Consider the following 24,834-nt stretch of genomic DNA (forward strand, 5'->3'; position numbering starts at 1 on the left):
TTTACCTTGTCAATTTGACGCAAATGGACAAATATAGTATTGATGCTAACGTTGAAAGCTGCTGTTAACTTAGCGGTAGATTGAGCATCATAAGCTTCTCACCGACCTTTAATTCGTCGTTGTTGACTTCAGTTTTCAGACGATGAAGAAGTTAATTTTTTAAAATCAAAATTTGAGAAGTCAGGCGTGTTCAAACCAATAACGAGTCATGCGTTCGTTTGTAACATTCACTCCGTACAAGTCATTAATATTGAGAGACGTTTGTGCGGCATTGCTACCGCTTATGAAACTCGTATTCTACAATTGCTCGTATATTTATCGTGTGCATATTGATGAAAAAGATAGAAAACAAAACAATCATTAATAAAGAAATCAGTGAATTTAAAAATAGAATTTATTTCCACCCATACAGAAATTACGTTTGAAATGGCCAGTAGGTATTTTAAAACGGCAACTTCATAGGTAGGCAAAGAAGACCTATTTAATACATTTTTATTAGAAGATTCACAAAAATTTTGGAGTCGAGAACTGGTTATCCTTACACCAAGCACAATTTAGAGTTAGAGTCATTAGAGTATAATAATATTGTTCTAGACGTTTATCGTACGTATCTCGAAAACCTCTTGTTAAGTAGGTAAGTGCCTAGCTATTTTTCCTACGTAATTTTCAGATGTGATTAAAGTTTTGTCTTTGGCCGCATCTCGCCTGTGGTCTTGAGTTTCAATAAAATCTGAACTTCAACATTTTATTACACAGTCATTACGCGTTTATTACAAAGGATGTAAAAGTTTAGTTTAGAAGTCGAAGCATTTCTTTCTACTGAGTTAAAAGTGTTTTGTTTAAAAATAGGTTAAGGATTAGAATGTATGGCTCGTCAGTTAAATTTTACGGGTTTGCCCGAGATTTGTATCCAATTCTTTATTTACATAATTTTTTGGAAAAGCCAGTGAAATTTCCTTATTTCATTTCCACTATTAATATTAGCTTTAGTTGGTTATTTATTAAGCGGAAACGTTATCAGATGTCTTGAGAATTAGCGTTTGTATAATTTGATAGTTACTTATCTACTTGTGTCGATAATCATGATTTGTACTTAGTGTGAGACACACGTGATCCAGTCATTACGTCACTGGCTTTGGGGCTGATTCAATTACATTGCGTGCACAGAGAGAATCGGTTAACCAGAGAAATGCAATTTTGTTGGAAAGTAAACATAATCGTAAACTTTTGATTTATTGGCTTTATCTTTTCATCACTCGCCAGCGACGACCAGATGATTAATGGTGCAGTGAAATTATTGCGAAATGATAAATCGACATGAACGTTCCGAGTTGCCGGTTAAGAATTCCTAAACAGATGTCTATAAATAGCGTATAGCATCGTTGAGTACAGATAAAAAGCTACTTTGCAGCATTACGCGTTGTCTGAAGGTGCGGTCGGGTCCGGAGTGACTGCGGCCGAGCCATTACAACCCGCCCCGAGACGAGACCACTCGACTCAGGTAGCGCCGGGATAAAAAAAAACATACTTAAAATGGAACGGACGCGGTTTCACCTAGATACCGCGATCGCGATCGGCCCACTGAACGATTCCATCGATTACGATACCGAGAAAACGAAAAACATATTACAAAGAAAACCTCATATCGTCATCGTGTTGTGATTGTGATTCAGTTGACGTCGCGTATCTTCGTTTCGTTGAGCCTGACTAGTTTTAATCACCCATTCACATCACACGTTCGATAATAATACAAACGGACCCTAACGTTCTATGAATGAGCTTAAAACATGTAAATTCGTCGCTCACAAATCGCGACACGGGCCGGAGCGTAGGCGTCGGGACTTGAATGAAAATAAACATATACGACGGAGGCGCTTACCTCTCGATTTTAATTATTTTATCCAGATTAGCGATATGTACGGGGCACTCGGTGAAACGATTATCGCAGCGAGATCACACTGAACTGGCGAGCATAACACTGTGATGGGACGCGGCGCGATATAGCAGCTGACAGCAGTACAAGCCGGCGGCCGGTTGGTCGAGTACTGTGCTCAGAGTGCGGCGCACACCAGCGCGGGCCCGTAGGTGCGCCCGCGTCGAACGCACACACGCGCGCCTCCATTCAAACACGGTCGCGGCGCCGCGGTGGTGGGGCGGACTTATGAATGGACGTAGTGGAGCCATGTCGTACAGATACCGCTGATAAGGCGCTGTGCAAGCATTACCGGCGATACGGACCCACCGGTATCGAAGTACTTGTGCTTAATAAAAACATCATCGGCGCACATCGTGCGTGTTGCGCCAGCGTTATTAGAAATGGTTCTAATAGTTCGCATTTCGAAAGCAACCCAGATAAAACAACGTTTAATTTTTATATTATAATAATCTGTATAGTTCATTGTGCTATCGCTTCGTTAATTGGGTAACTGGTAATTGGGAAAACATCCAAATGAGAAATAAAAATCGGTAACATTCAACAATAATTCTATTACTTATTAGTAGAATAAATATTTGCTTATAATATATTTTTTATAATACTAATATTATATAGTTTACATAACATGAAGAGAAACTTAAGGAAAAGCTTAAGACAGTCCCTTGAGGAAGGTGGATAGCTTGTGACTCTTGTAATCCGCTCGGAGTTGTATAAAGCTCAACAGAATCGAATGATCGAACTCCGCCTGTAAGAAAAAATCAATGTTATATAACACACCAATATTATTACACCGGAATCGGCTCTATGCAACATCGTTTTATGTGACGTCATTTGAGGCCAAATATACGAGTATCAATAAACGTACGATCAAAATTATACACTAATCTACAATGGATAGGCTTGTTGACGTCGAGGGCGGATAAAAAGTTTGGATTAAACTTTATATAGGGACTTATATTTATATTTATCTATATATTAATACGTGAAGGAAAAACTTTGTATCCCCTTTTACGAAAATTGCGCGGACGGAGGAGTATGAAATTTTCCACACTTATAGAGAATATAGAGAAGAAGTGCACAATGCTAATATTTTTTTAATATAATGCATAAAAGATACATTAAATCAATAAAGAAAACATTACATTACTACATACCATGTATTTGACGCACACACGCATGCATACTATATATTGTCAAACTGTTGTTCTTGGCGTCTGTAGTCAAATTGAGAATAGATTAAATATTGTTTGTCTTTGTTAATATTTTTTATAGCGTAGTCTTGGCGAAACTTGTGATTATAGAAGTATAAAATACAATCATAATAGTGTACAAACTTTCAATTTCAATTAATTATAGTCGAATTTCGACTACTGCGGGACCTCTAGTTTATTCAATTATACAAAAAACTATAAACTGAGATCAAAATTAAACATGAATTTAGATCACGATACGGATTACAATACGAAAAAATAATATCAAATCAGAGAAATTACTTAAGAGTAATATAAATGTATCATTAAAAATACACATTAATTTAAAATTTCTATTTTTTCGTCTGTAATTACATTTTGATCAAATTACAACATCAATTATGATCATTGTTGTTAAATCAAAGCGACATATCATTTTCTTAATCCGTATTTGGAGTACCTACGTAGAGAGTAACAGTGAAATTACAATTGCAAAGTCAATCGGTAAGATGACTGTTTTTGTTTGTTACAACCAAACAGTTTAGGTAGTACTTATCTATAGTCTATTTATTGTACGTGTTTTAAATAAATTATTTAAATCAGCTGTTAAAATTTTGAGATGCAGGCGATTAAAGTTTTTGAAATCGAGATAGAATGCTGTCTGTCTCTTTCACGCAAACCGAGTTGGAAAAATATCTTTTTTCTTTACCATGAAGTTTGAAAGGTATAAAGCATTTACTTGAGTTACGTATGAGCCGTGCCAAATTTTGATTTTCTGATGTGGTCTAGATCGAATAAGATCGTTCATTCAGACACATTTAATTTAAAAAAAATCGGTTTCTGTGACTTTTATTTATTTATTTTTGTGGCGAATCTCGTGGAAATGGTATGTGAAACTGCCGAAGTCATCATGTAACCCTGGCGTATATAACCTAGGATGGCACTGTTCTAAGTAATCCAGCTTCAAACACGATTAGAGGAGACAAAACAGTCTGAGCCTTACAGAGTGATCATGAAGGTTTGATCTTGAATGGCAGAATGAACTTGAAGCCCGCAGTGGTTATTGCTACCTATCCTATTCAGTCTTATTCTCTCACGAATGAGTCACGCATTCCGGCTTTAAGGACACGATAGCCGTTATTAAATACGATTGAGATTCCAATCAAATATCTCAAGGTGAATGGCGGCTTTGTGATGCCCACGGACTCTGCTAACCATTGAAACTATAGTGGGCTATGAGATGGTTCACACAAATAACGCAATAATAAAAAAATTAGATCACACTGCGTTTGCAAAGTTAATAAAAACATAAAATCCACGTAATAGTCTTATAAAAGAATTAAGATAAGGTCTAAAAAATAAGCATCAAAACTTATATGTATATAACGTATTAATTAGATACTCTTTCTGTTATATGTAAGAAAAAAAAACTGACGTATCTTTGAAACAAAATATCAATAACACTAAGGCAGCATAAAAGAAAATGTTATTTTTTTTTATTGCCCTTGTAGGCAGACGAGCATGCGGCCCACCTGATGGTGAGTGCTTACCGTCGCCCATGGACTTCAGCAATGCCGGGGGCAGAGCCAAGCCGCTGCCTACCGCTACTTTACTTAACCATTTTGTCTTATTTATATATCTATACTTAATATTATAAAGAGGAAAGATTTGTTTGTTTGTTTGTTTCTAATAGGCTCCGAAACTACTGGACCGATTTGAAAAATTATTTTTCCATTAGAAGCCGACATTGTCCCTGATGAACATAATTTTGTTGTGTGTTTTAATGTTTCCGAAGCGGAGCGAGGGCGGGTCGCTAGTGTATATATATTACACGTAAATTTTAAGTCAAGTGTTCCAAACAGATACTCAGCATTAAAGTGTCTTTTTATTACCATAGTTTTACTATTCAAGGACATCAGAAACGTGCCACCGTTGTATAGATATTGTAATATTCTTATTGTACAAAATGAATTCATTCGTTTTAACGAGACAGTGGAAGAGGACATAATAATACTGTACAAAGATAGCAAGTAAATATATTATTATTTAAAATTAGAATTACAGTAATGTTTTATTTATAATAAATGCAAAGAAAAACCTTTATTATTTAAAACTCTTTAGTTTTAAAAAAGATTTTTCTTAGACTGAATCACTCATCTGTCTGTCATTGAATAAAAAGAAAGTTCTTTAGTGCATAGTATATTTTTTTAAATTAATTTTAAAAGAAATTAAGGCCTTTAAATGTTGTTATATCTTATTATATCACAGAAAACGGAATTAAGTATTATTTTCATCATCATCAAATATCCTGCCCTTCTCCCAGTTACCTGGGGTTGGCGCAACATGTTTTCTCCTCCCATACTCTTCTATCATATACCATTTCTTCGCTCACTCCCCTCTTACACATATCGTCTTTCAAACAATCCATCAATTTCTTCTTAGGTCTACCCCTTCCTCTATATCCTTCCACATTCATAGTTAACATTTTCTTACCAACCTCATTTTCATTTCGTCTCATCACATGTCCATACCATCCCAAGCGCGCACTTCTCAGCTTCTCTGTCACAGGTACCACTTTCAGACTATTATTAATTAAGTCTTATTGTTTATTAATTCTGAAGTATTCCATATAATATATATATACACAGATATAAAGCTACAAGACCATTTAATAGTACAACGTTTTTCAAATATTATTAATTAGAAGGACGCGCTCTGAATTCTCTCAAGGTTTTTTTCACAGCTGCGGCTCTTTTTGGAGCCGTTGGCAGGGTTTAGTATGAATGTTATAAGCCGAATGCCACCACCCCGGTGGGTAGCGGCATTTACGTTGTAGATGTCCATGGGCTCCAGGAATTACTTAACACCCGATAGGCTGTGAGCTCGTCCACCTTACGAAGCTAAAAAAAAAAGAATACTCATTTGAAATATACAGACCAGGGTCTCTCCCTCGCAGACCTGATGCAGGTTCTCCGGTTTGACGAGCAGCAGATTGCAGAGCGCGTGCAGAGCATCGAACAGTCCGTGGGCCGGAGCCGGAGCCGCCCTCGAGCCGCGCCCGCACACGGCCGACCTGTACTCCTTCACGTCGCATATCGCTATCATAGCACCTGCACAGTTTTGATAAAATTGAACCTTAAATTCAAGAGCGTATGGTCCCTAATTGAAAAATTCGCATCTAATAATAATAACAAAAATTAAGATTTGTTTGTGAGCTATAGACGCCTCTTTTTTCTATCTACGCTGATAGCCTTAAGAGGGTATTTCAGCTTCGCCTTGATGTGTAGGTGAGCTCACGGGGCTCATACCGGAGTGTTGCTAACACTGGCCTTAGCAAGAGCAGCGCTTCACAGAATCTACCACCGGATCGGAAACGCGATCCACTGAGAAGATCCGGCGAGAAACTCAGTAGGCTGTGTCTATGGGTTAATATGCTCGTCGAGCCCCTCGTCGCAAGCGACGGGTTCGGCGAGGACGGTGATCGGTGCTTGAGGTACCTAAAAGCAGCGTTAAGCGTTAATGGATCGGGAGGATCCGTAATGACGTGTTAAGGGCGACGTCGGCTGTTTACCATTCGGAGGATGGTACTACAGGATCGAGTATGTAATTTCCGGCTATAGGATGTCATCAGCATTCTAAATATATATAGTATTTGAGGCATGTTAATAAACGTACGACAGATGGCGTACGCGTATTTTAATGAAATCGGTTTTTATCACAGATGTACATTTTGTATGTACTAGTTTATCGTTTAAAATAATACTTACGAACATATTTCGACAGTATTTATGTCGAGAGGTGAAAGACTAATTGGTTTAAGCGATATTTTTGCACGTTTCAAGTTAAAAATTTAGAAAAAATACCATAACAAAAAAAATACTACTTCAGCTATTTCGATGGAGTAAACTTAATTGAACTTTAATTAAAAACATCGAACTGTTGATGATTCTAGTATAAAATAAATCGCAACTTTAATTGCAAAGATAAACGTCGCGTACTAAGTAAAAAGTCACTTAAGCCAAATAAATAATAGCCTTTTACCACTCGATGTGATCTCTATGATATTAATAACAATCGTTTTTTAAAAATTATGAGTTGTACAGTCTTGTGAGCGGATAGGGAAAACGGAAGCTTTATTACTAAGCGCCTAGTATCTCTTCTTGACAAATCACTTTGCTTTTATAAAGTTAGGATGGTTAAAGGTTAGCGCAATGAACTGTGAAAATTCGTGTGAGTAGTTTTGTATACAATATGAAATCGAAGTATTAACAAGTTGATTATTAACGCGATGTCATTAATGAACAGTTTAATAAATTATTACTATTCGCATTTCCTAAATAAAATAAAAATTAGAATGGAGTGTGATATCCTGTGGAGTCGAATTTTTTTTTAAGTGATTTTATGACCCCGTCCGTAACCTTTTTTTTTTGTATTGCCCTTGTAGGCAGACGAGCATACGGCCCACCTGATGGTGAGTAGTTACCGTCGCCCATGGACTTCAGCAATGCCAGGGGCAGAGTCAAGCCGCTGCCTACCGTTTAATACTCTCCACAGGCCTCGTTTGAAGAAGGACATGTCATAGCGCTCGGGAAACACCGTGGAAGGGAGCTCATTCCATAGCCGGATGGTAGGTGGCAAAAAAGACCTCTGGAAACTCACTGTGGATGACCGCAGTGGCTCCAGGTAGTATGGATGAACTAAGACCTTTTTAGGTCAGTCTTATTTTAATGTGTTTTCGAGAGGGCGGGTGTCTGGCAGTAACTTTTTTAATACATTTCTCGCTCACGAAATATAAAGTCACGTAGTGAACATTTATTATACTGTATGTAAATATTATGTTTCGGTTAACAGTATCCTGCTTTTTTACTCTTTTTGCGGGTTGATTTACTGGGCGTAAACTTATTCATTTCCAAATAAATGATCAATTATTAGTGGTTAATGTGGTAGCTCGGCCTGGATATTTTCGGGATTTCAGAATGCTATAATATCGTCCACATATAAACTAACATCATATAACGTGTGCACAAACTCAAAGACATTCGTTGGCGATTAAAAGTTAATAGTAATCAAGATTATGTTGAATTTAGGTAGCTTTTTTGTGCTTTATATTGCTCATGGCAAGCTAACTACCGTGAAATAAATAGAACATGTAAAATCCGAATTTATATGTATATTTTTTTAGTAAAACTAAAATTTTGAAGTCGTCGTGGCCTAAAGGATATGACGTCCGGTGCATTCGTGTGTAGCGATGCACAGGTGTTCGAATCCCGCAGGCGGGTACTAATTTTTCTAATGAAATACGTACTCAACAAATGTTCACGATTGACTTCCACGGTGAAGGAATAACATCGTGTAATAAAAATCAAACCCGCAAAATTATAATTTGCGTAATTACTGGTGGTAGGACCCCTTGGGAGTCCGCACAGGTAGGTACCACCACCCCGCCTTTTTCCGTCGTGCAGCAGTAATGCGTTTCGGTTCGAAGGGTGGGGTAGCCGTTGTAACTATACTGAGACCTTAGAGCTTATATCTCAAGGTGGGTGGCGCATTTACGTTGTAGATGTCTATGGGTTCCAGTAACCACTTAACACCAGGTGGGCTGTGAGCTCGTCCAACCACCTAAGCAATAAAAAAAAAATAAAAAAAAAGAACATACAAAGTAATAAGTAAGTAAAATTCTTGTAAACAAATAAAACGTTTCGGCAACCCTAACGAGAAAATTAAGGAAATGATTATTATGTAATGATATGAGATGCCTCATGACAATGACTGCGGTGGCAAATAGATGAATCATTCAATCAACTTTGCGATGAGTGCAAACTATTAAAGGCATGTTTTTTTTTTTTTTAATCAATTCAACATCGCATCTGTATGAAGATGTAGATTCGTTATTCGAATGTATGTTTGATAGCTTTAATTGCATTTAGATTCTTGGGTAATCTAGACTTTGGAGGAGGAGGAGAAAGGAGCAGTTTGTTTTTTTTGCTTAGATGGGTCGATGAACTCATGATACATCTGATGTTAAGTAGTTACCGGAGCCCAAAGACATCTACAACGTAAATGCCGCCACACACCTTACGACAAGAGTTGTAAGGTCTCAGTATAGTTACAACGGCTGCCCCACCCTTCAAACCGAAACGCATTACTGCTTCACGGCAGAAATAGGCAGGGCGGCGGTACCTACCCGTGCGGACTCACAAGACGTCCTACCACCGGTAACACGTCCTACCTTGATTTACGTTTTAATTAGTTAAGTACCACGACTCCATTTTCAACTCAACGTGATTATTTGCTGAAAAGGAGCCGATAGCCTTGAGTACGATAATTGGCAACACCGAGCTATACTTTTTAGAACATGTTGTTTTAACAGACAGTAAAGCCGCTTTCAGACTAAACTATAATATAATAGCATATAGTATATAGCTCATAACACAACAGCATCGCACACCATACATTGTTATGGACACGTTCACATTGTACTCTACCATATATTATTGACTAAGTATAGGCTGCTATATACTATACTAGCCGTACTCGCCTGCTTCGCTGGGCATTTAAAATTAACATTATTATTTACTGTCATTATTATTAGGGAGTCTAACACTCATATAAATATTAGTCTATCCATTAAGTACATGTATTTTCTACATGGATACCGAGTTTCAAGTCAAGTAATGAATAAGATTTTAAATAAATATAAGTAGACTGGCTGACGCGGCAGACTTCGTAGTGCCTCAATCGATAAATAAAATACCTAAACTGTTGTATAAAATAAACTTAAAACAAACAAAAGGAATCCGTCCGACGGGGGGACATCAAAGGGAAAACAAAATTGTTATTTTTATTTAATTCCGAGCATTTTCATATTTATCTACCTTTCAAACCTTCTCTGGACTTCTACGAATAATTCAAGACCAAAATTAGCCAAATCGGTTCAGCCGTTCCGAGTTTTAGCGAGACTAACGAACAGCAATTCATTTTTATATATAGAGAAGATAATAATAATATAACAATAAGTCATTTATTTCTTGCTTTTACAAAGTTTAAAATTAATAATAAATATAAATGTATGTATTAATATTTAGGATGCAAAAGAGATTTTTGTAATGAAACAGTTGTTGTAAACTTTAGTTAGAAAGAACCCCGGATTGGGTAAAGGCCTCCCTCAAGTATATTTATATATTAGTATAAATATAGATGACACTATAGTATAGCGTAGTCTGAAAGCAGCTTCAAACAAAAATAAGAAAACACCACAATCAATCCATTCGCAGTCACAGTGGAATCACAAGAACCATACCTGCCGAATTAAACTGGAAGTTGTGCAGGTGTTCGTATATAACCCTGTGCAGTCTCACGGCCAGCTCCAACGAGATGGAATTTCTATTGTCATCCTCCAAACCATCGTGTATTTTATCCATTACCGAATTCAAATAGGACACCACTGCTAGGCAAGCCTGCGGAAGATAATTAGATTTTTAATTGTTTTATATATGGTGTTGGAAAAACGCATGAAAAAGTGAATATGGTCTTGCAACATTTTTGTTTTTTTTTTTGCGTTGATGGGTGGACGAGCTCACAGCTTCCTGGTGTTAAGTGGTTAGTGGAGCCCATAGATATTTACAACGTAAATGCGCCACCCACCTTGAGATATAAGTTCTAAGGTCTCAGTATAGTTACAACGGCTGCCCCACCCTTCAAACCGAAACGCATAACTGCTTCACGGCAGAAATAGGCAGGGTGGTGGTACCTAACCGCGCAAATTATACTTTTGCGGGTTTAATTTTTATTGCACGATATTATTTATTCCTTCACCGTGGAAGTCAATCGTGAACATTTGTTGAGTACGTATTTCATTAGAAAAATTGGTACCCGCCTGAGATTCGAGCACCGGTGCAATGCTCGACACGAATGCACCGGACGTTTTATCCTTCAGGCCACGACGTGTTATTAGCATAATTCAAACTCCATCGTATGACTACAGTTAAATTAATAAATAAAAAAACAGTCAGTAAAAAGTGTTAAATAATCGCAAGATTATTTTAATTTAAATATAACTTGAATATTAGTTAAGTTTTTTTTAATATATTTCGTCGCCCGTAAACCATAACAGTGCCCCACAAACGAATTTGCCGACCTATACATACATAAGTTAGCGACGTTGTCCGAAGGGTTTTAATAATTAATCTTACTGGTGACGCTATAGTATCGATGTCCCCTTCCGGTTTGAAGTCAGTCTTCTTTTGTTCGGTCTGTAGATGCAGCTTCACCCAGCTCACTATAGCTGATATAGCTCGTTCCAAGCCAGCGTCAAGTTTGCTCTCGAGTTGGTCCATTATAGCGGTCTTCTTGTGTAAACATTCGGTTTGTTTCGACGATGAGCTGTAATTTATAGTTTTTTTTATAACGTGAACCCATTTTGATACGCTTTTATTAGCTTCAAACGTATGTATGTTAGTATGTAACGGAATCTTTGAACATGATTTTGACCTCCCGTCAAAACGTCGGATTAACTCGAAGTTTGGTATATTTATTAAGGACCGATAACAAATAAATATTTTAAAAAAAAATGAAAAAATTGAAATTTAACTAAAAAATTTTTAGATTTTTAACTCGTGTATTTTTTATTAACAAAAAAATGAAAAATAAATAATAGTTTAAAAAAACTAACAAAATACGCTTTTATAGAAAATCCCACTAAAAATTAGAAAATAAATTTTAATAAATTTGAATTAAAAAAGTGTAAGAAAAAATGATATTGTAAAAAAGCGTGGGTTGCTTTTCAGGATAATATATTATCAAAATAACCCTTCTACTCATATCTGTTCATAAAATATTTATAACTACTGATACCATGTTAGTTTTTTTAAACTACTACATATTTATTTACATCAAATTTTCAGTTCTGGAATGATGTAGTGTGAGCCCATGTGCATACAACCACCTCTTACATATCTCCCACAAGGCAATAATACGATCTAGTCTGATGACTGATGACCATTGTTCTCAAGAAAATTAGTAATTGAATCATTAGTGTCATGTTGTTATAGTCAATTATGCTCTCTAAGGGTGCTATGCTCTCTATCGATATAGAAGGGAAACTGAAATATTTTATGAAGACATCAGAGGAAGAGGTAGACTTAAGAAATAAAATGGATGGATTGCGTGAAAGACGATATGCGTAAGAGGGGAGTGAGCCAAGAAATGGTATATCGATATATGGTATAATGATATTTACTGGTGGTAGGACCTCTTGTGAGTCCGCGCGCGTAGGTACCACCACTGTCTATTTCTGCCGGGAAGCAGTAATACGTTTCGGTTTGAAGGGTGGGCAGCTATTGTAACTATACTGAGAAATTAGAACTCATATCTCAAGGTGGGTGGCGGCATTTACGTTGTAGATATCTATGGGCTCCGGTAACCACTTAACACCAGATAGGCTGTGAGCTCGTCCACCCATCTAAGCAATAAAAAAAAATATAGAGGAGTATGGAAAGAGAAAACATGTTGCGCCGAACCCAGGTGACTGGGACGACAGGAGAATCCTGACCCTCTGTATTGCACGCAATGTATAACACTTAAAAACAGTAAACACCCGAAGTCAACGACCTCGTTCGACGCATTGACTCTTCCGTTTAGACAGCGGGTTCAAGAAACATGAACTTCCTGAATACTCATCGTATTAGACAGCGGCTTGGCTCTGCCCCTGGCATTGCTGAAGTCCATGGGCAACGGTAACCACTCACCATCAGGTGGGCCGTATGCTCGTCTGCCTGCAAGGGCAATAAAAAAAAATGCTCTTATCAAATTTGACAAAAAAATATTTTTCAAATAAGATTTAAACATGATTTTGAGCAAATAAATAAATGTTGTGTGAAATCGATCAGTTGTTGATTTAATTGTAATATGGGCGCTGGTTCAGCATCATACTTGCTATATAACTATCAATGGTATGTGCTTGCCACTAATGATCAACACTCAAAGTAATATAGAACATAAGCATAATACAATTCATTTGATATATTACAATCAATCTTTACAAAACACTAACCTTATACAAGGTAAGATCGACTCCTGGAAATGTTCCTCGAACATTCTCACAATTACATTAGCTTGTTTTACAGTATCAAAGAAATATATCTGAAATTAAATTATTTATTAAAAATAAATGAAACAGTTGTTATTATTTATTGTTCTCTGCATTTATTTAATGGAAAAGAGTATATCAACAATCAACAAGGCCTTCTACTCTGTAAAACCGTTACTTTAATTCAATTGAAACATCACAGTCATGAGTCAAAGACAGCTGAGGCGTTTAAGTTGTGGTATTTACAGACACCCCCAATCGAGGTCATCAGACTACAACACAGCATAGCAATCAAAATCGGACCCTCCTCCAACCCATAATCTCCCAATACGGCCGGTCACCGCGGGAGAGTTCGACCAAAACCCCCCAAGAACAATTGTCAAAATGAAAAATGCCGAATACATTTGCACCCTCAACGTAAGATCATTGTCTTCTGTTGAGCTCAAAGCTGCACTAGAAGATATTAAGCATGATATAATAGGTTTGAGCGAAGTTCGCCGCCTAGGAGAACAGATAATCAAAGACGACGAATATACCTTCTACTACATTGGCCAAATAAAAAGACTCTATGGACAGAACTAAGGACAGAGAAGGATGGCATTCCTTGGGGGAGACTTTTACCCGAACGGGGTCCATGCATTGAATAATTAGGTAATGGAAAATTAAAACAAATAATAATCAAACACCAAAAATTTATAATTAAGCATTAAAAATTTACCAATTGTTATCGTTTAATGTATACTATGCATGGAATTAAATAAAGCTTTATTATTATTGTTATTATTATTATATTTACAGACACCAGTGATCACTAAATTCCAAGTCTATGGATCTAATATAATGAATATATAATAATGTTATAACTCAACCAAAACCATACTTTAAGTAATGACAATAAAGACTCAAACTATTATTTATTCATCATGAACACTTTGCTGCCAGAATGAAAAAAATCTACGAACCTGAGGTGGCGACTTGCCTTCCGCGATAGGTATAGACTGCAGACCCAAATCCAATGCATAATCAACGTGTTCTATCAGTAAATGTTGCGTGACCACCTCCAGTAGAGTCATGGCTGTGTGCGGCAACTCATTGGGCGTACACAGCTGGAAACAAAATTATCAAAATATTTTTTGTTGGTTTTTGTAACACAAACTGCTAGTTCATCTATATATTAATATGTGATGAATAAACTTTGTATCCCTTTTTACGAAAATTGCGCGGACGGAGGAGTATGAAATTTCCCACACTTAAAGAGAATATAGAGGAGTGCAGAATGCTAATATTTTTTTTAAATAATGCATAATAAATACATTTTTATTTATTCTTTATTGTAGCCATACACCTATTAGGTTAAGTCGGCTATAAATACATTAAATCAATAAATAAAAAAAACATTACGCACACTAGTATGTATTTGACACAACACATACAAATATACTCTTTGTTTATTGTCAATTGTTAAACTTTTGTTATTGTGGGTCAAATTGAGAATAGATTAATATTGTTTGTCTTTAATATTATTTATCTATACTGTAGTTTTGGCGAAATCTGTGATTTTATTATAGAAATAATAGTGTTTGACAATAGACCCTAATAACGTTTAAACTTATAATTTCGACTACTGCGGGACCACTATTTTACGTAAATCTAAGGAAAATCTATTATAAATAATCTAAATAAAGAAAGACAGTTGTTTATCTTCGACTGTGACAGGTAGTATAGAACACTATTTGTTACAATAGTTAACAGGAACATTAAACAATATTATAATAAATATCCACAATGGCGCTAATTGTAATCAGAATAAGATGTGAACTTAGTTGCAGCGGTATCTGTGACTGATATAAACAAATTCTGCAAAAACCTAATTATGCTATACAAAGACAACTTCAAGAAAAAAAAATTACAACATCTGCTCAGTGGAAGATCTTTTCTTTGTTGTCGTTCCCCACAAATAACTTTTGTAATGAAAACGGTCACATCACCAAATGATTTCTAAATTTTATTAAAAAATGACAACATCAAGACTTTGGAAATACTGGAGGGGCAGTCAAGTGTATATATTATAGTAATAACTAACCGTTTTACATCTAAGAAAAGACGTTTTAGCATCGTTGAGCATTTTCTGAACTAATTGTTCACTGAGAAACGTTTCTCCGCCATAATTCTCAATCTGGGCTATGTTTATATTGGCTCGGGTTCCGATTACAGCCTGCAAATCGCGCCTCAGTTCTTGGAAACTAAAAACCGAACATAAAAATGGACAAGTCATTAGTGTATGTATTTCTCGTGTGCTTTTCAAATATTTCGATTATTTCTTCAAGTTTTTCCTACGTAAGCCGGTAGCCTTGAGAGGTTATGCCAGCGTCACCGAGCGAATAGGTGGGCTCACGGACCTCTAACCTGAGGATGTTGCTAACACTAGCTTTGGCAGGAGTAGTGCTTCACAGAATCTACTACGGGATCGGAAACGCGACCCACTGAGAAGATCCGGCGAGAAACTCAATGGGCTGTGTCTGTGGGTTAATTCACTCGCCGAATCCTTCGTCGCAAGCGACGGCTTCGGACGGTCACCGGTATATTGTCTAGTCGGTGACGTATATAAACAAAGTAACTATCTAGGAAATGAATGATTTTTTTACTGGTGGTAGGACCTCTTGAGTCCGCACGGGTAGGTACCACCACCCCGCCTATTTCCGCCGTGAAGCAGTAATGCGTTTCGGTTTGAAGGGTGGGGCAGCCGTTGCAACTATACCGAGACCTTATAACTTATATCACAAGGTGGGTGGCGCATTAACATCGTAGATGTCTATGGGCTCCAGTAACCACTTAACACCAGGTGAGCTGTGAGCTCGTCCAACCATCTAAGCAATAAAAAAAAAAAGATCGTTTACCCGCCACCTTGTATCTGCTTCTTAACGTGTTGTTTCTCTGCATAGTAAGAGTTTAAGTCGTTCGACAAGATCGCCTTGAGACGCCTGGCCTCCATGGCGGCGTATCCGTCGTTGGCGCCGGCCAGGGCTCCGTTGACGAGGGCCTCGCGTCGCAGGTCGCCGGTGCTGCTGTTGCAATCAGCTGACACGAAACTAGCGTTCACCAGCTCGTCACATACACGTTGTGTACTAAAAAAATTGATAAATAGCTTACATCTGAAGACATGAGTTGAACGAAGGTGTTATGTGCCTATAAACCGTATTAGACCTTAAAACTACGGATTTAAAGGCTATTTTTTAGAAATTGCATGTGATGAAGGTGTTATGTACGTAGAAAAAGTACAAGTAACGAAAGTTTGTTGCCCGTTTTCTCAAAATTAATGAATTGCATCATATCCCCTTCATGCACTCATGTCTTCTTTTCTATCCATGTGTATCGTAAAAAGTCATATAGGAATTTTCCACAGAAGGAAATTGGGAAATGTCATTTTCAGCATATTACGTTCACCATAATTCAATAATAAGGTTGCCCATGCGATGGACCGACCAGATCAAGTCGGCAGTTGGTAGCTGTTTGCATGAGTGTACCAGGGTCACCACAAACCGCGAGGAGTGGTAATTTCTCGTGAGGCGCATAACATCTGCCCACAACAATGATACTGGATGACGACCACGACCGCTCTGACAAGAGTGATACGACATACGATATGATAATTCACACAGTGTTTTTCTCCTAAAATACGTATTTTAAGGTAAGTCTTTCTAACTCACCTGTTGTACATATCATACAAGTTTTTCAAATATTTTTCAACATCATTTTTGTCAGCCAGCTTAGTCTGTATATATTTTTGTAGTTTCAAATGGAAAATGTTTAGTACAAATTTGCTCATCACTTGATCAGGATTGGGAAACACGTTACAAATAATATTATAATTTTTCTTACACAGTGGCAGAACGGCTGAAAATATGTCTTTGCCTAAAAGAGCATTCTGAAAAAGAAAAACATTTTTTTATTCAGTTCAGTTAATAAAATCTTGTATTGGATATTTTATATTAGAAAATCAATTTACTATGCAATGTAAAGTAAACCCACCATTTGGCTGGTTTCAATGTATGCATCAATGCACTGAGAGTAGCCCTTGAAGTTGGTCATGATGTTAGCAATCTCTTTCATTTTAACCATATTCCCATGATTTTGAGCTTTTCCAAATTCATCAATTAAAGTTCTTTCAATCTCGTCATATTTAGCTTCTATTTTCTTTTTGGCTATTTCAAATTTCTCTGGTGGCAGTTCTTGAGCTATTGTATGTAACTTTTGAATAACGTCTGCTGCTTCATTGAGCTGTAATCAAATAAAAGGATACTGTAATATTTAGTATACCTCTCTTGTATAATTTATACAGCAATACCTATAGTTTTATATTTTAATCTTGTTTTCACATTACTTCAAGGCTTAAAAAATGTAGTATTTATTTAGATTATATTTAATTTTGAAGTTCAATACCTATTGCACAGGAAAAATTGACCGGAGTTTAATAATTGCAGATGGAATAGTTCTTTTCAAAAAATATCACAATTAATAATTTCCTAGTTCTTGCTAAAGTTATGCACTGCATGCACAAAACGGTAGTTGCATAATGAAGAAGAACACATGTGCAATGTCTTTAACCTTCGTTGTTAGTGACAATGTTACTGAATTAGGCTATCTGTATTGGAATTAAAAAGATTAACATATTGAGAGGAACTACCTTGTTGGGATCACTAAATAGATCCACTATAACTGGACCTGGGCTTAGGAAATGTGTTAAATGTGAAAGAAGGTCCCTTGCTGCTGCAGCTCTGGCTCTTGGTGCTCGTGCTGCTCCCAGTTTTTCCCCTACATTTAGCGCACGTCCGCCACAACGAGACATACGTTCGTCCAATGAACTAAACACCCCCACACAATGCTGTAAGAAAATTAAGAATGTTGCACAATTATTATTATTATCTCTTTTTTATCTTTCACAATTCAAAGAAAGTTATTTTATCATTGAACAAATGATTATATAAAAAAAAAAACTTGCCCTTGTAGGCAGACGATCACACGGCCCACCTGATGGTGAGTGGTTACCGTCGCACATGGACTTCAGCAATGCCAGAGGCAGAGCCAAGCCGCTGCCTACCAACCTATTATTAAACAGTTTTTAGTTGAATCTATTTTAATTAGCCATAAAATGTTTAATAAATTATAAATTTCTACTGTAGGACTTATAACATCTCATTAAATAAAAAATAAAGTGGCATGATCATTGGAATACATCATTCAAAGCCATCAAGATATATTATGTTCAAATAGAATGCAGCAAGTAGTTTAGTATGTTAACGAGTCAAGAATAGTTACACTTCCTTACAAAAAGATGTTCAGACAAATGGATATCATGACTGCAGTAAGTGAATATGAAATTGAGTCAGTTATTCAGGAAAAATCTTGATGGAATACTTAATAGAATATAATCGACAGATTTAAAAATCTACTTAAAGCCGTGAATAAACTTAGAATATACTTACTTACATACAACACAATAATTGTAAGCTGCTTAAAAATAGAGCTGCTTTATTAATTTATGGAAACAACATCTTTACAGGTAAACTATACAAACAACATTTAGTGTGGGATATGCAAATAACCTAGTGATTCTTATAACAAGCAATACTGTCAGTAGCCATCATAATCGATCTCAGAGAAGTTTGTCTAAGAATTATAATTTGCTTTTCAGTTAATTCTTTTTGAGGGTTGAACGCATGGTAGCCTGTAATATGATTACATACCAAGTGTTGATCCATGATTTCTGATAGCTTAGCACCATATAGTTTTTCTTCTTCCTGTACTGCCTGTTCCAGTCTAGCACATTTTCTTTCTTGCCTCTCTTGAAGAACCTGATAATAATTTAAATCTTTAGAGGTTTCCTTTGTTTTTTAACACTGTGTCCTGAGATCATATCGACGCTTGAAAGGCAAACGTGACTAAGCGACAATGCGTGATCTTTACAGTAGACTAATTTAAAGTTGAAATACCTGAAAACAAAATTTATTTTAACGAATCTAGCTGTAGTAGAATCTAGCTAGGAGCTGTAGGAATGAAATGATTTTAATAGACCTAGAAATATATCTTTTTTGCGTATCGAATCTGGTTATTGCCTATCATTTATGTACAAAGCAGTTATTGTCGCTTAGTCATGTTCGCCTTTCAAGCGTCGATATAGTAAAAAAAATGCATCATATCATTCTAAATAAGAATGAGTTTGTATTATTATCCATAAAAACAAAAGTTAACAAGAGCTCAAAATTATAGCTCGTAACTACAAATGCATATGTATTTGGTGCCACTAAGAACAATTGAATAAATTTTTCTTCTGCCACGAATTTAAGGATGCAAGTAGTCTCCACAAGTAACCAGCACTCCCCCCAAAGTAGTTTGAAAAAGTAAGACTAGAATCATTTTTACTTAGCATTTTTTTTTTATTAATTACTTATTTAATAAAGTTAATTATTTCAGAAAATTAAAGAAGACAATTGAAATGGGAAATTTAAAACTTTATTTTTATTTTTTTAAGAAGGTCTAGCCCAGAAACTATTAATGAGATATTTGTTTTAAGAAGGCATTCATATTATCTTTGAAAACTTTTAATGATACAAAAAGCAGGCTTAAGCTAACTAACTTCAGTATAAATTCAACATTGAGGCAATCAAACATGTAATAAAAATTTAAGCAATTAAAGTATGTAACAAACCCAATAATAATATACAAGAATTATTAAATTTAGATTAACTCCACACAATTATCACAGAACTCACCTTTAAATCTTGTATGGCTTGTGTAAATATATCATGTATCATTTCAGGGTCGAACTGGTCATCTTTGAGACGGGATTCCTGCATGCTACGTCGCACCATTCTCTCCACAAATTCATCAGGATCAAAAGGATCCTGAAAATAAAAAATAAAAAAGAAACTGATATCTACTGTCTACATAAATATTCAGTTACACTGGTTTATAGATCAACAAATACGTACCTGTTCTAATTCTCTCATATATTGGTTCATCATCTTGAAATACAATTTTAATTTCACTAGCGTTTTTTACTGTTTTTACGCCAATTAGAAGTTTTTTGAAGTGTCTGGCTAAAACCTTACCAATACAAACACTTTGTTGTCTATTGTAATAACTATGCAAACGCCTACCATTGTACCATAGATTTTTTTTTGGTACAATTTTTCCTTATTAGGAAAGGCAATGGGATCTAAGCCCATACGGCCTTTCTACCATAGATTATTAAATTAGTTGTACTAATATTAATCTGTGGTACCAATGTTAACGATTAATGACTTTTAGGCGGGAACGCGAGGAGTGAGGTTGTGTGATTTGTTATATTTTGTCTATTATTTTATTTTTTATTTTATTTATTTATTTATGTACACACAGAAAACAAGACACAGTACAGAGTAATAGGAAAATTATGTACAAAGGCACTGCTTATTTCTTTGAGAAATCTCTTCCAGCAGACCTGCGAGAGGATAATGAGAATAATAATAAAAAGTGATGTGTGTGTAGAACAAATAACACATAACTAAAATAACAAATACAACATGAGAATTATAGCACATACACATAGCAAATATTATAAGTAACACAGTAACACTCGTATATGCGAAGAGTATAGAACCATGATCATTCGGTTGATGAGAGATAAAATTGTTTGACCTTGTATTTAAAAACAGAAACAGACTTGCAAACTCGGATGTCAGCCGGCAACGAATTCCACAGTCTGACCGCGTGCACAGTGAAGGAGTGAGAATAGAAATTGGTTTTGTGGGAAGGGAATAACAAAACAGAACGTTGGTTGGACCTGCAGGGAGCATCAGGAGAACGAATGAAAGAGAATCGCTCACGTAAATATAAGGGAGAAGTGGGCTTATGTAGGATATTGAATAGGAGACATAATATTCGAGTATTCCTACGAAGGCGTATAGGGAGCCATTTAAGTTCTTTGCGGAAATGAGAAACATGATCGAATTTTATCTAATCTATCGAGTCTATTTAGTGTTTCTTCGGGTTTAAATGTGTAATAATAAATAAATAAAAAAACTTCAGAGGTGTCAAGGGACACCCGGATGGAACGAAGTTCCTTTCGATGAATTAGTGAAGGAATTGTATTTTTGTTTTTTTGTTATAATAATAAATTACGGCATTATGAAGAAGAAAAAAACAATACTATGAACTAAATTACTATTGTTGAAACGCTATCTCGAGAAACTGTACTGATTACGCGGACCAATCGGATACGAGCAATGTCACGCGATAAGCGCCTACACGTTGATTGGTCAGAATGATGGATCTAAAAAGTGTCGTTCCAATAAATAAATATTTACTAACAATCACGCCACGTTAACTGGTCCCGTGATAAGTTCGTAAAGAACTTGTGTTACAGGTACTAGATAACGGATATAAATGTAAGATTTTTAATTATACACATACATATATTCAATATTTTAATATACATCCATAACCCTGCAAAAGACATTTATATTTATCATACAAATATCTCCCATTGGCGGGATTCGAACCCGCGACCCCCTAGTGTAGTGACCATGTCACTTACCACTACATCAGACGGCCGTTAATGGTGGTTTATTAACTGCTTAATATCTGTGAAAGTGCACAAATGTTGGAAAATGAAACAAAACCGCTGGACGTAACTTCTCGGGATCCTCCAAAAAGTCCACTGAAAAAATATTAGTAAAGACCACCATTTTACTGAGATTATATTTCATCCCATTTCATTTAATTTCATTTCATTTAATTTCATCCCCGTTGATTATTGTCTCAAATTAATCATCTTCATACCATTTCATTTCACTCCATATTATCATTTTTCATAAAAATATGAATATAAATAATAAGACATGACTTAAAGGCCTCAGTTAATAGGTCATAAAATCCCATAAAAAAAATTAACGATTAATTTTGTATTACCTACCTACAGCCTTTTCATTTGAGTCGCTTTTTACCCATACAGGCAAATCGGCTCAATGAATTTAGCCCCCCTTTTTTGATTTCCGCATTTTTTTTATTATTATTATTTGTTCGTCGTTTGTTCGTCTTTTGTTTATTTATAATTAATTAAACAAATGATCACCCTTAAGTGCACAAACATTCGTGTGATAACTTAAACGTAGGTAACGTATTGAAATGAAATAAACGGAAATAAGTCACGCACGGTCATCCGGTCTCAAATTAGGGTTCACTGTACTATTGGAACCAGAGACTGATATACGTTTTTTAAACAAATATCTATAAATATTAATAATTAGAACCCAGACGAGGACCAAGTAAACCTGTTCATCACACGAATGTTTTCCCGATGCGGGAACGAACCGACGTCCCTGGGCGTAACAGTCAGGGGCGCGTACTAGTCCGCCCCACCGACTCAGTCAATTCTACGTATTAACGTTATAAGTGTATAGGTACTAAAATCTAAGTATGGGTATTGTGTATGTTTCTGGTTCCCATGTTACATTGGTCTGTGTTCGTTTGTGTGTGTATAGTCACCGATTATAATTATTAAAAAGATTTAAAAAATAAAGCCAAATATATAAAGTCGTGCATGAGATAAAAATGGATTATAAAACTTTCTCAAATTTTCATGCCATACAAATACTTTTTAGTTTTCCAAATTTAAAAACAAAAGATAAAGTCATAAATGTAGCAGAAACGTCTTTTCGGAAGATTTTATGTAGTGAATGCGTTTTTTATGTCCAAATTCTTTGTGATGTCGTAATATTTAACAAATTTTCGTGCTTACTGTGGACAAAACAGTTTTATAAATAACGTTTCCTCTCTTTATGAGAGCCGCGTACAAAAGTAGAATTTATAATAATTTTGACAGTAGAGATATCTGAAACGTTGGTCATAAGTGAGTAGTGAAATGTCCAATGTATCGTAAACGGGTAAGGATAAAGACGATAGAGCTCAATGGCTGATCGCCTCAGCCCTCGAAGTTCGGAAGTAAATGCCTTGGAACAACGAGGCTATCTCATCGGCAAGAAAATCGGACAAGGCTCGTACGCCACGGTTCACTTGGCGGAGTACTGCGATGGCTCTAGCCCGAAGCGGATGCACCTCGCTTGTAAAATATTCGACAAAGAGAAAGCGCCGCGTGATTTTTTAGAAAAGTTTTTCCCTCGTGAGCTAGAAATTTTAACTAAAATCGAAAACCCACATATTATTCAGGTACACAGTATCCTGCAGAGAGGACCCAGAGTATTTATATTTATGAGATATGCTGATAACGGTGATCTATTGGATTTCATAAAAAGAAACGGAGTCGTGCCAGAAAACCAGGCTAAGCTATGGTTCAGACAGATGGCAAGCGGCTTGCAATACCTTCATAGTAAGAACATCGCTCATCGTGACCTTAAATGCGAAAACATATTGTTATCACGACGTTTTAATGTCAAGCTAGCGGATTTCGGATTCGCCAGATTTTGTACCGATGGCGAAAATCGTCGTGTCCTCAGCCAAACGTATTGTGGTTCAGCAGCATATGCTGCACCGGAAGTCGTTAGCGGGACCCCATACAATCCTAAATTAGCTGATGTTTGGTCTCTCGGGATTATATTGTTTATAATGCTGAATGGCTCTATGCCTTTTGATGATACGAATCTGCGTAAACTTTTGAAAGATCAAATGTCACGTAATTGGGTTTTTAGATCTAGGATCCGAGATTCAGTATCGCCAGCAGCCAAGTCGATCGTTCGTCATATCCTCGAACCCGATATTACATTGCGATTGACACTTGACCGTGTACTCTCCCATGAATGGACGAGACCTAGGAAAGATAAAAGTGCGAGCTTAATGGGGCGACTAGTACAGTCTGCTCCATCGGCGCCGCATTCGCCCGGCAAGCGTGACCACGATGAGGCAGGCACTTCAGCCGGTGTGCGAGTCTCCGGTGACCATCGGGAGACAGAGAGAGAGCGCCATGACGACATCAACATGCGCTCTCGCGATTAAAAGTGGACAAGTATACAATCATTTTTTTATTTGGACAACAAACTTAGAAATTTTTTATACATATATATATTTTACAAATGACGACTTAACTGTTGTTAGTCGTCAGTAGAAATAAATTTTATAATAAACAAGACAACTTGTTTGATTTAGTAAACTTAAACATCAAGTAGTAGTATCATATTATGTGATTATAATCTAATTTTATGGTTTGAACGATGGTCACCGTACCTAAAATTATTTCCATGAGTAGATGGTAAATTTTAAAATGCAAAATAATCGCTAGAACGAATAGCAATTTGTCCACATATTAATAAATATATCGTTTTGTATCCATCATTATCATCTGATAAAATTATTTAAGAACTAGCTGACCCGGCCGACTTCGTAGTGCCTCAATCGCTTTTGTATAAAATAAACTTAAAACAAACAAACGGAATCCGTCTGACGGGGGACACATCAAAGGAAAAACAAAATTATTATTTTTATTTAATTCCGAGCATTTTCTTAATTATCTATCTTTTAAACCTTCTCTGGACTTCCACAAATAATTCAAGACCAAAATTAGCCAAATCGGTCCAGGCATTCTCGAGTTTAAGCGAGACTAACGAACAGAAATTCATTTATATATAGGT

At 36.2% G+C, this 24,834-nt stretch overlaps 3 protein-coding genes across 4 annotated transcripts in view; 1 reads left to right on the forward strand and 2 right to left on the reverse strand.

Moving 5' to 3' along the window:
• Positions 1 to 2,070, reverse strand: part of pnt (ETS transcription factor pointed) — a 186,626-nt gene extending 184,556 nt beyond the window's left edge. For both annotated transcript variants that reach the window (XM_089738647.1, XM_089738646.1), the window contains exon 1: positions 1,880 to 2,070. The gene's annotated coding sequence lies outside the window, so the exon portion shown is untranslated. The remainder of the gene's footprint in view (positions 1 to 1,879) is intronic.
• A 397-nt stretch (positions 2,071 to 2,467) lies between these two features.
• Positions 2,468 to 20,358, reverse strand: Sec10 (Exocyst complex component Sec10). The gene is made up of 14 exons (XM_028180860.2): positions 20,203 to 20,358; positions 19,984 to 20,115; positions 18,958 to 19,065; positions 17,898 to 18,095; positions 17,243 to 17,491; positions 16,921 to 17,138; positions 16,111 to 16,338; positions 15,297 to 15,456; positions 14,176 to 14,319; positions 13,178 to 13,266; positions 11,319 to 11,508; positions 10,427 to 10,583; positions 6,064 to 6,236; positions 2,468 to 2,681 (listed from the first exon to the last, which is right to left on the reverse strand). Exons 1-14 carry the CDS (start codon positions 20,233 to 20,235, stop codon positions 2,586 to 2,588), a joined length of 2,175 nt encoding a protein of 724 aa, XP_028036661.2. The 5' UTR covers positions 20,236 to 20,358; the 3' UTR covers positions 2,468 to 2,585.
• Positions 20,359 to 22,865: 2,507 nt separating this feature from the next.
• Tssk (Testis-specific serine/threonine kinase) lies at positions 22,866 to 24,232 on the forward strand. Its single transcript, XM_028180892.2, has one exon. The coding sequence runs from the start codon at positions 23,162 to 23,164 to the stop codon at positions 24,200 to 24,202; it is 1,041 nt and encodes a 346-aa protein (XP_028036693.1). The 5' UTR covers positions 22,866 to 23,161; the 3' UTR covers positions 24,203 to 24,232.
• Positions 24,233 to 24,834: the final 602 nt, after the last annotated feature.

Source organism: Bombyx mandarina, chromosome 25 (assembly GCF_030267445.1).
Source record: "Bombyx mandarina strain Sakado chromosome 25, ASM3026744v2".
NCBI lineage: Eukaryota > Metazoa > Arthropoda > Insecta > Lepidoptera > Bombycidae > Bombyx > Bombyx mandarina.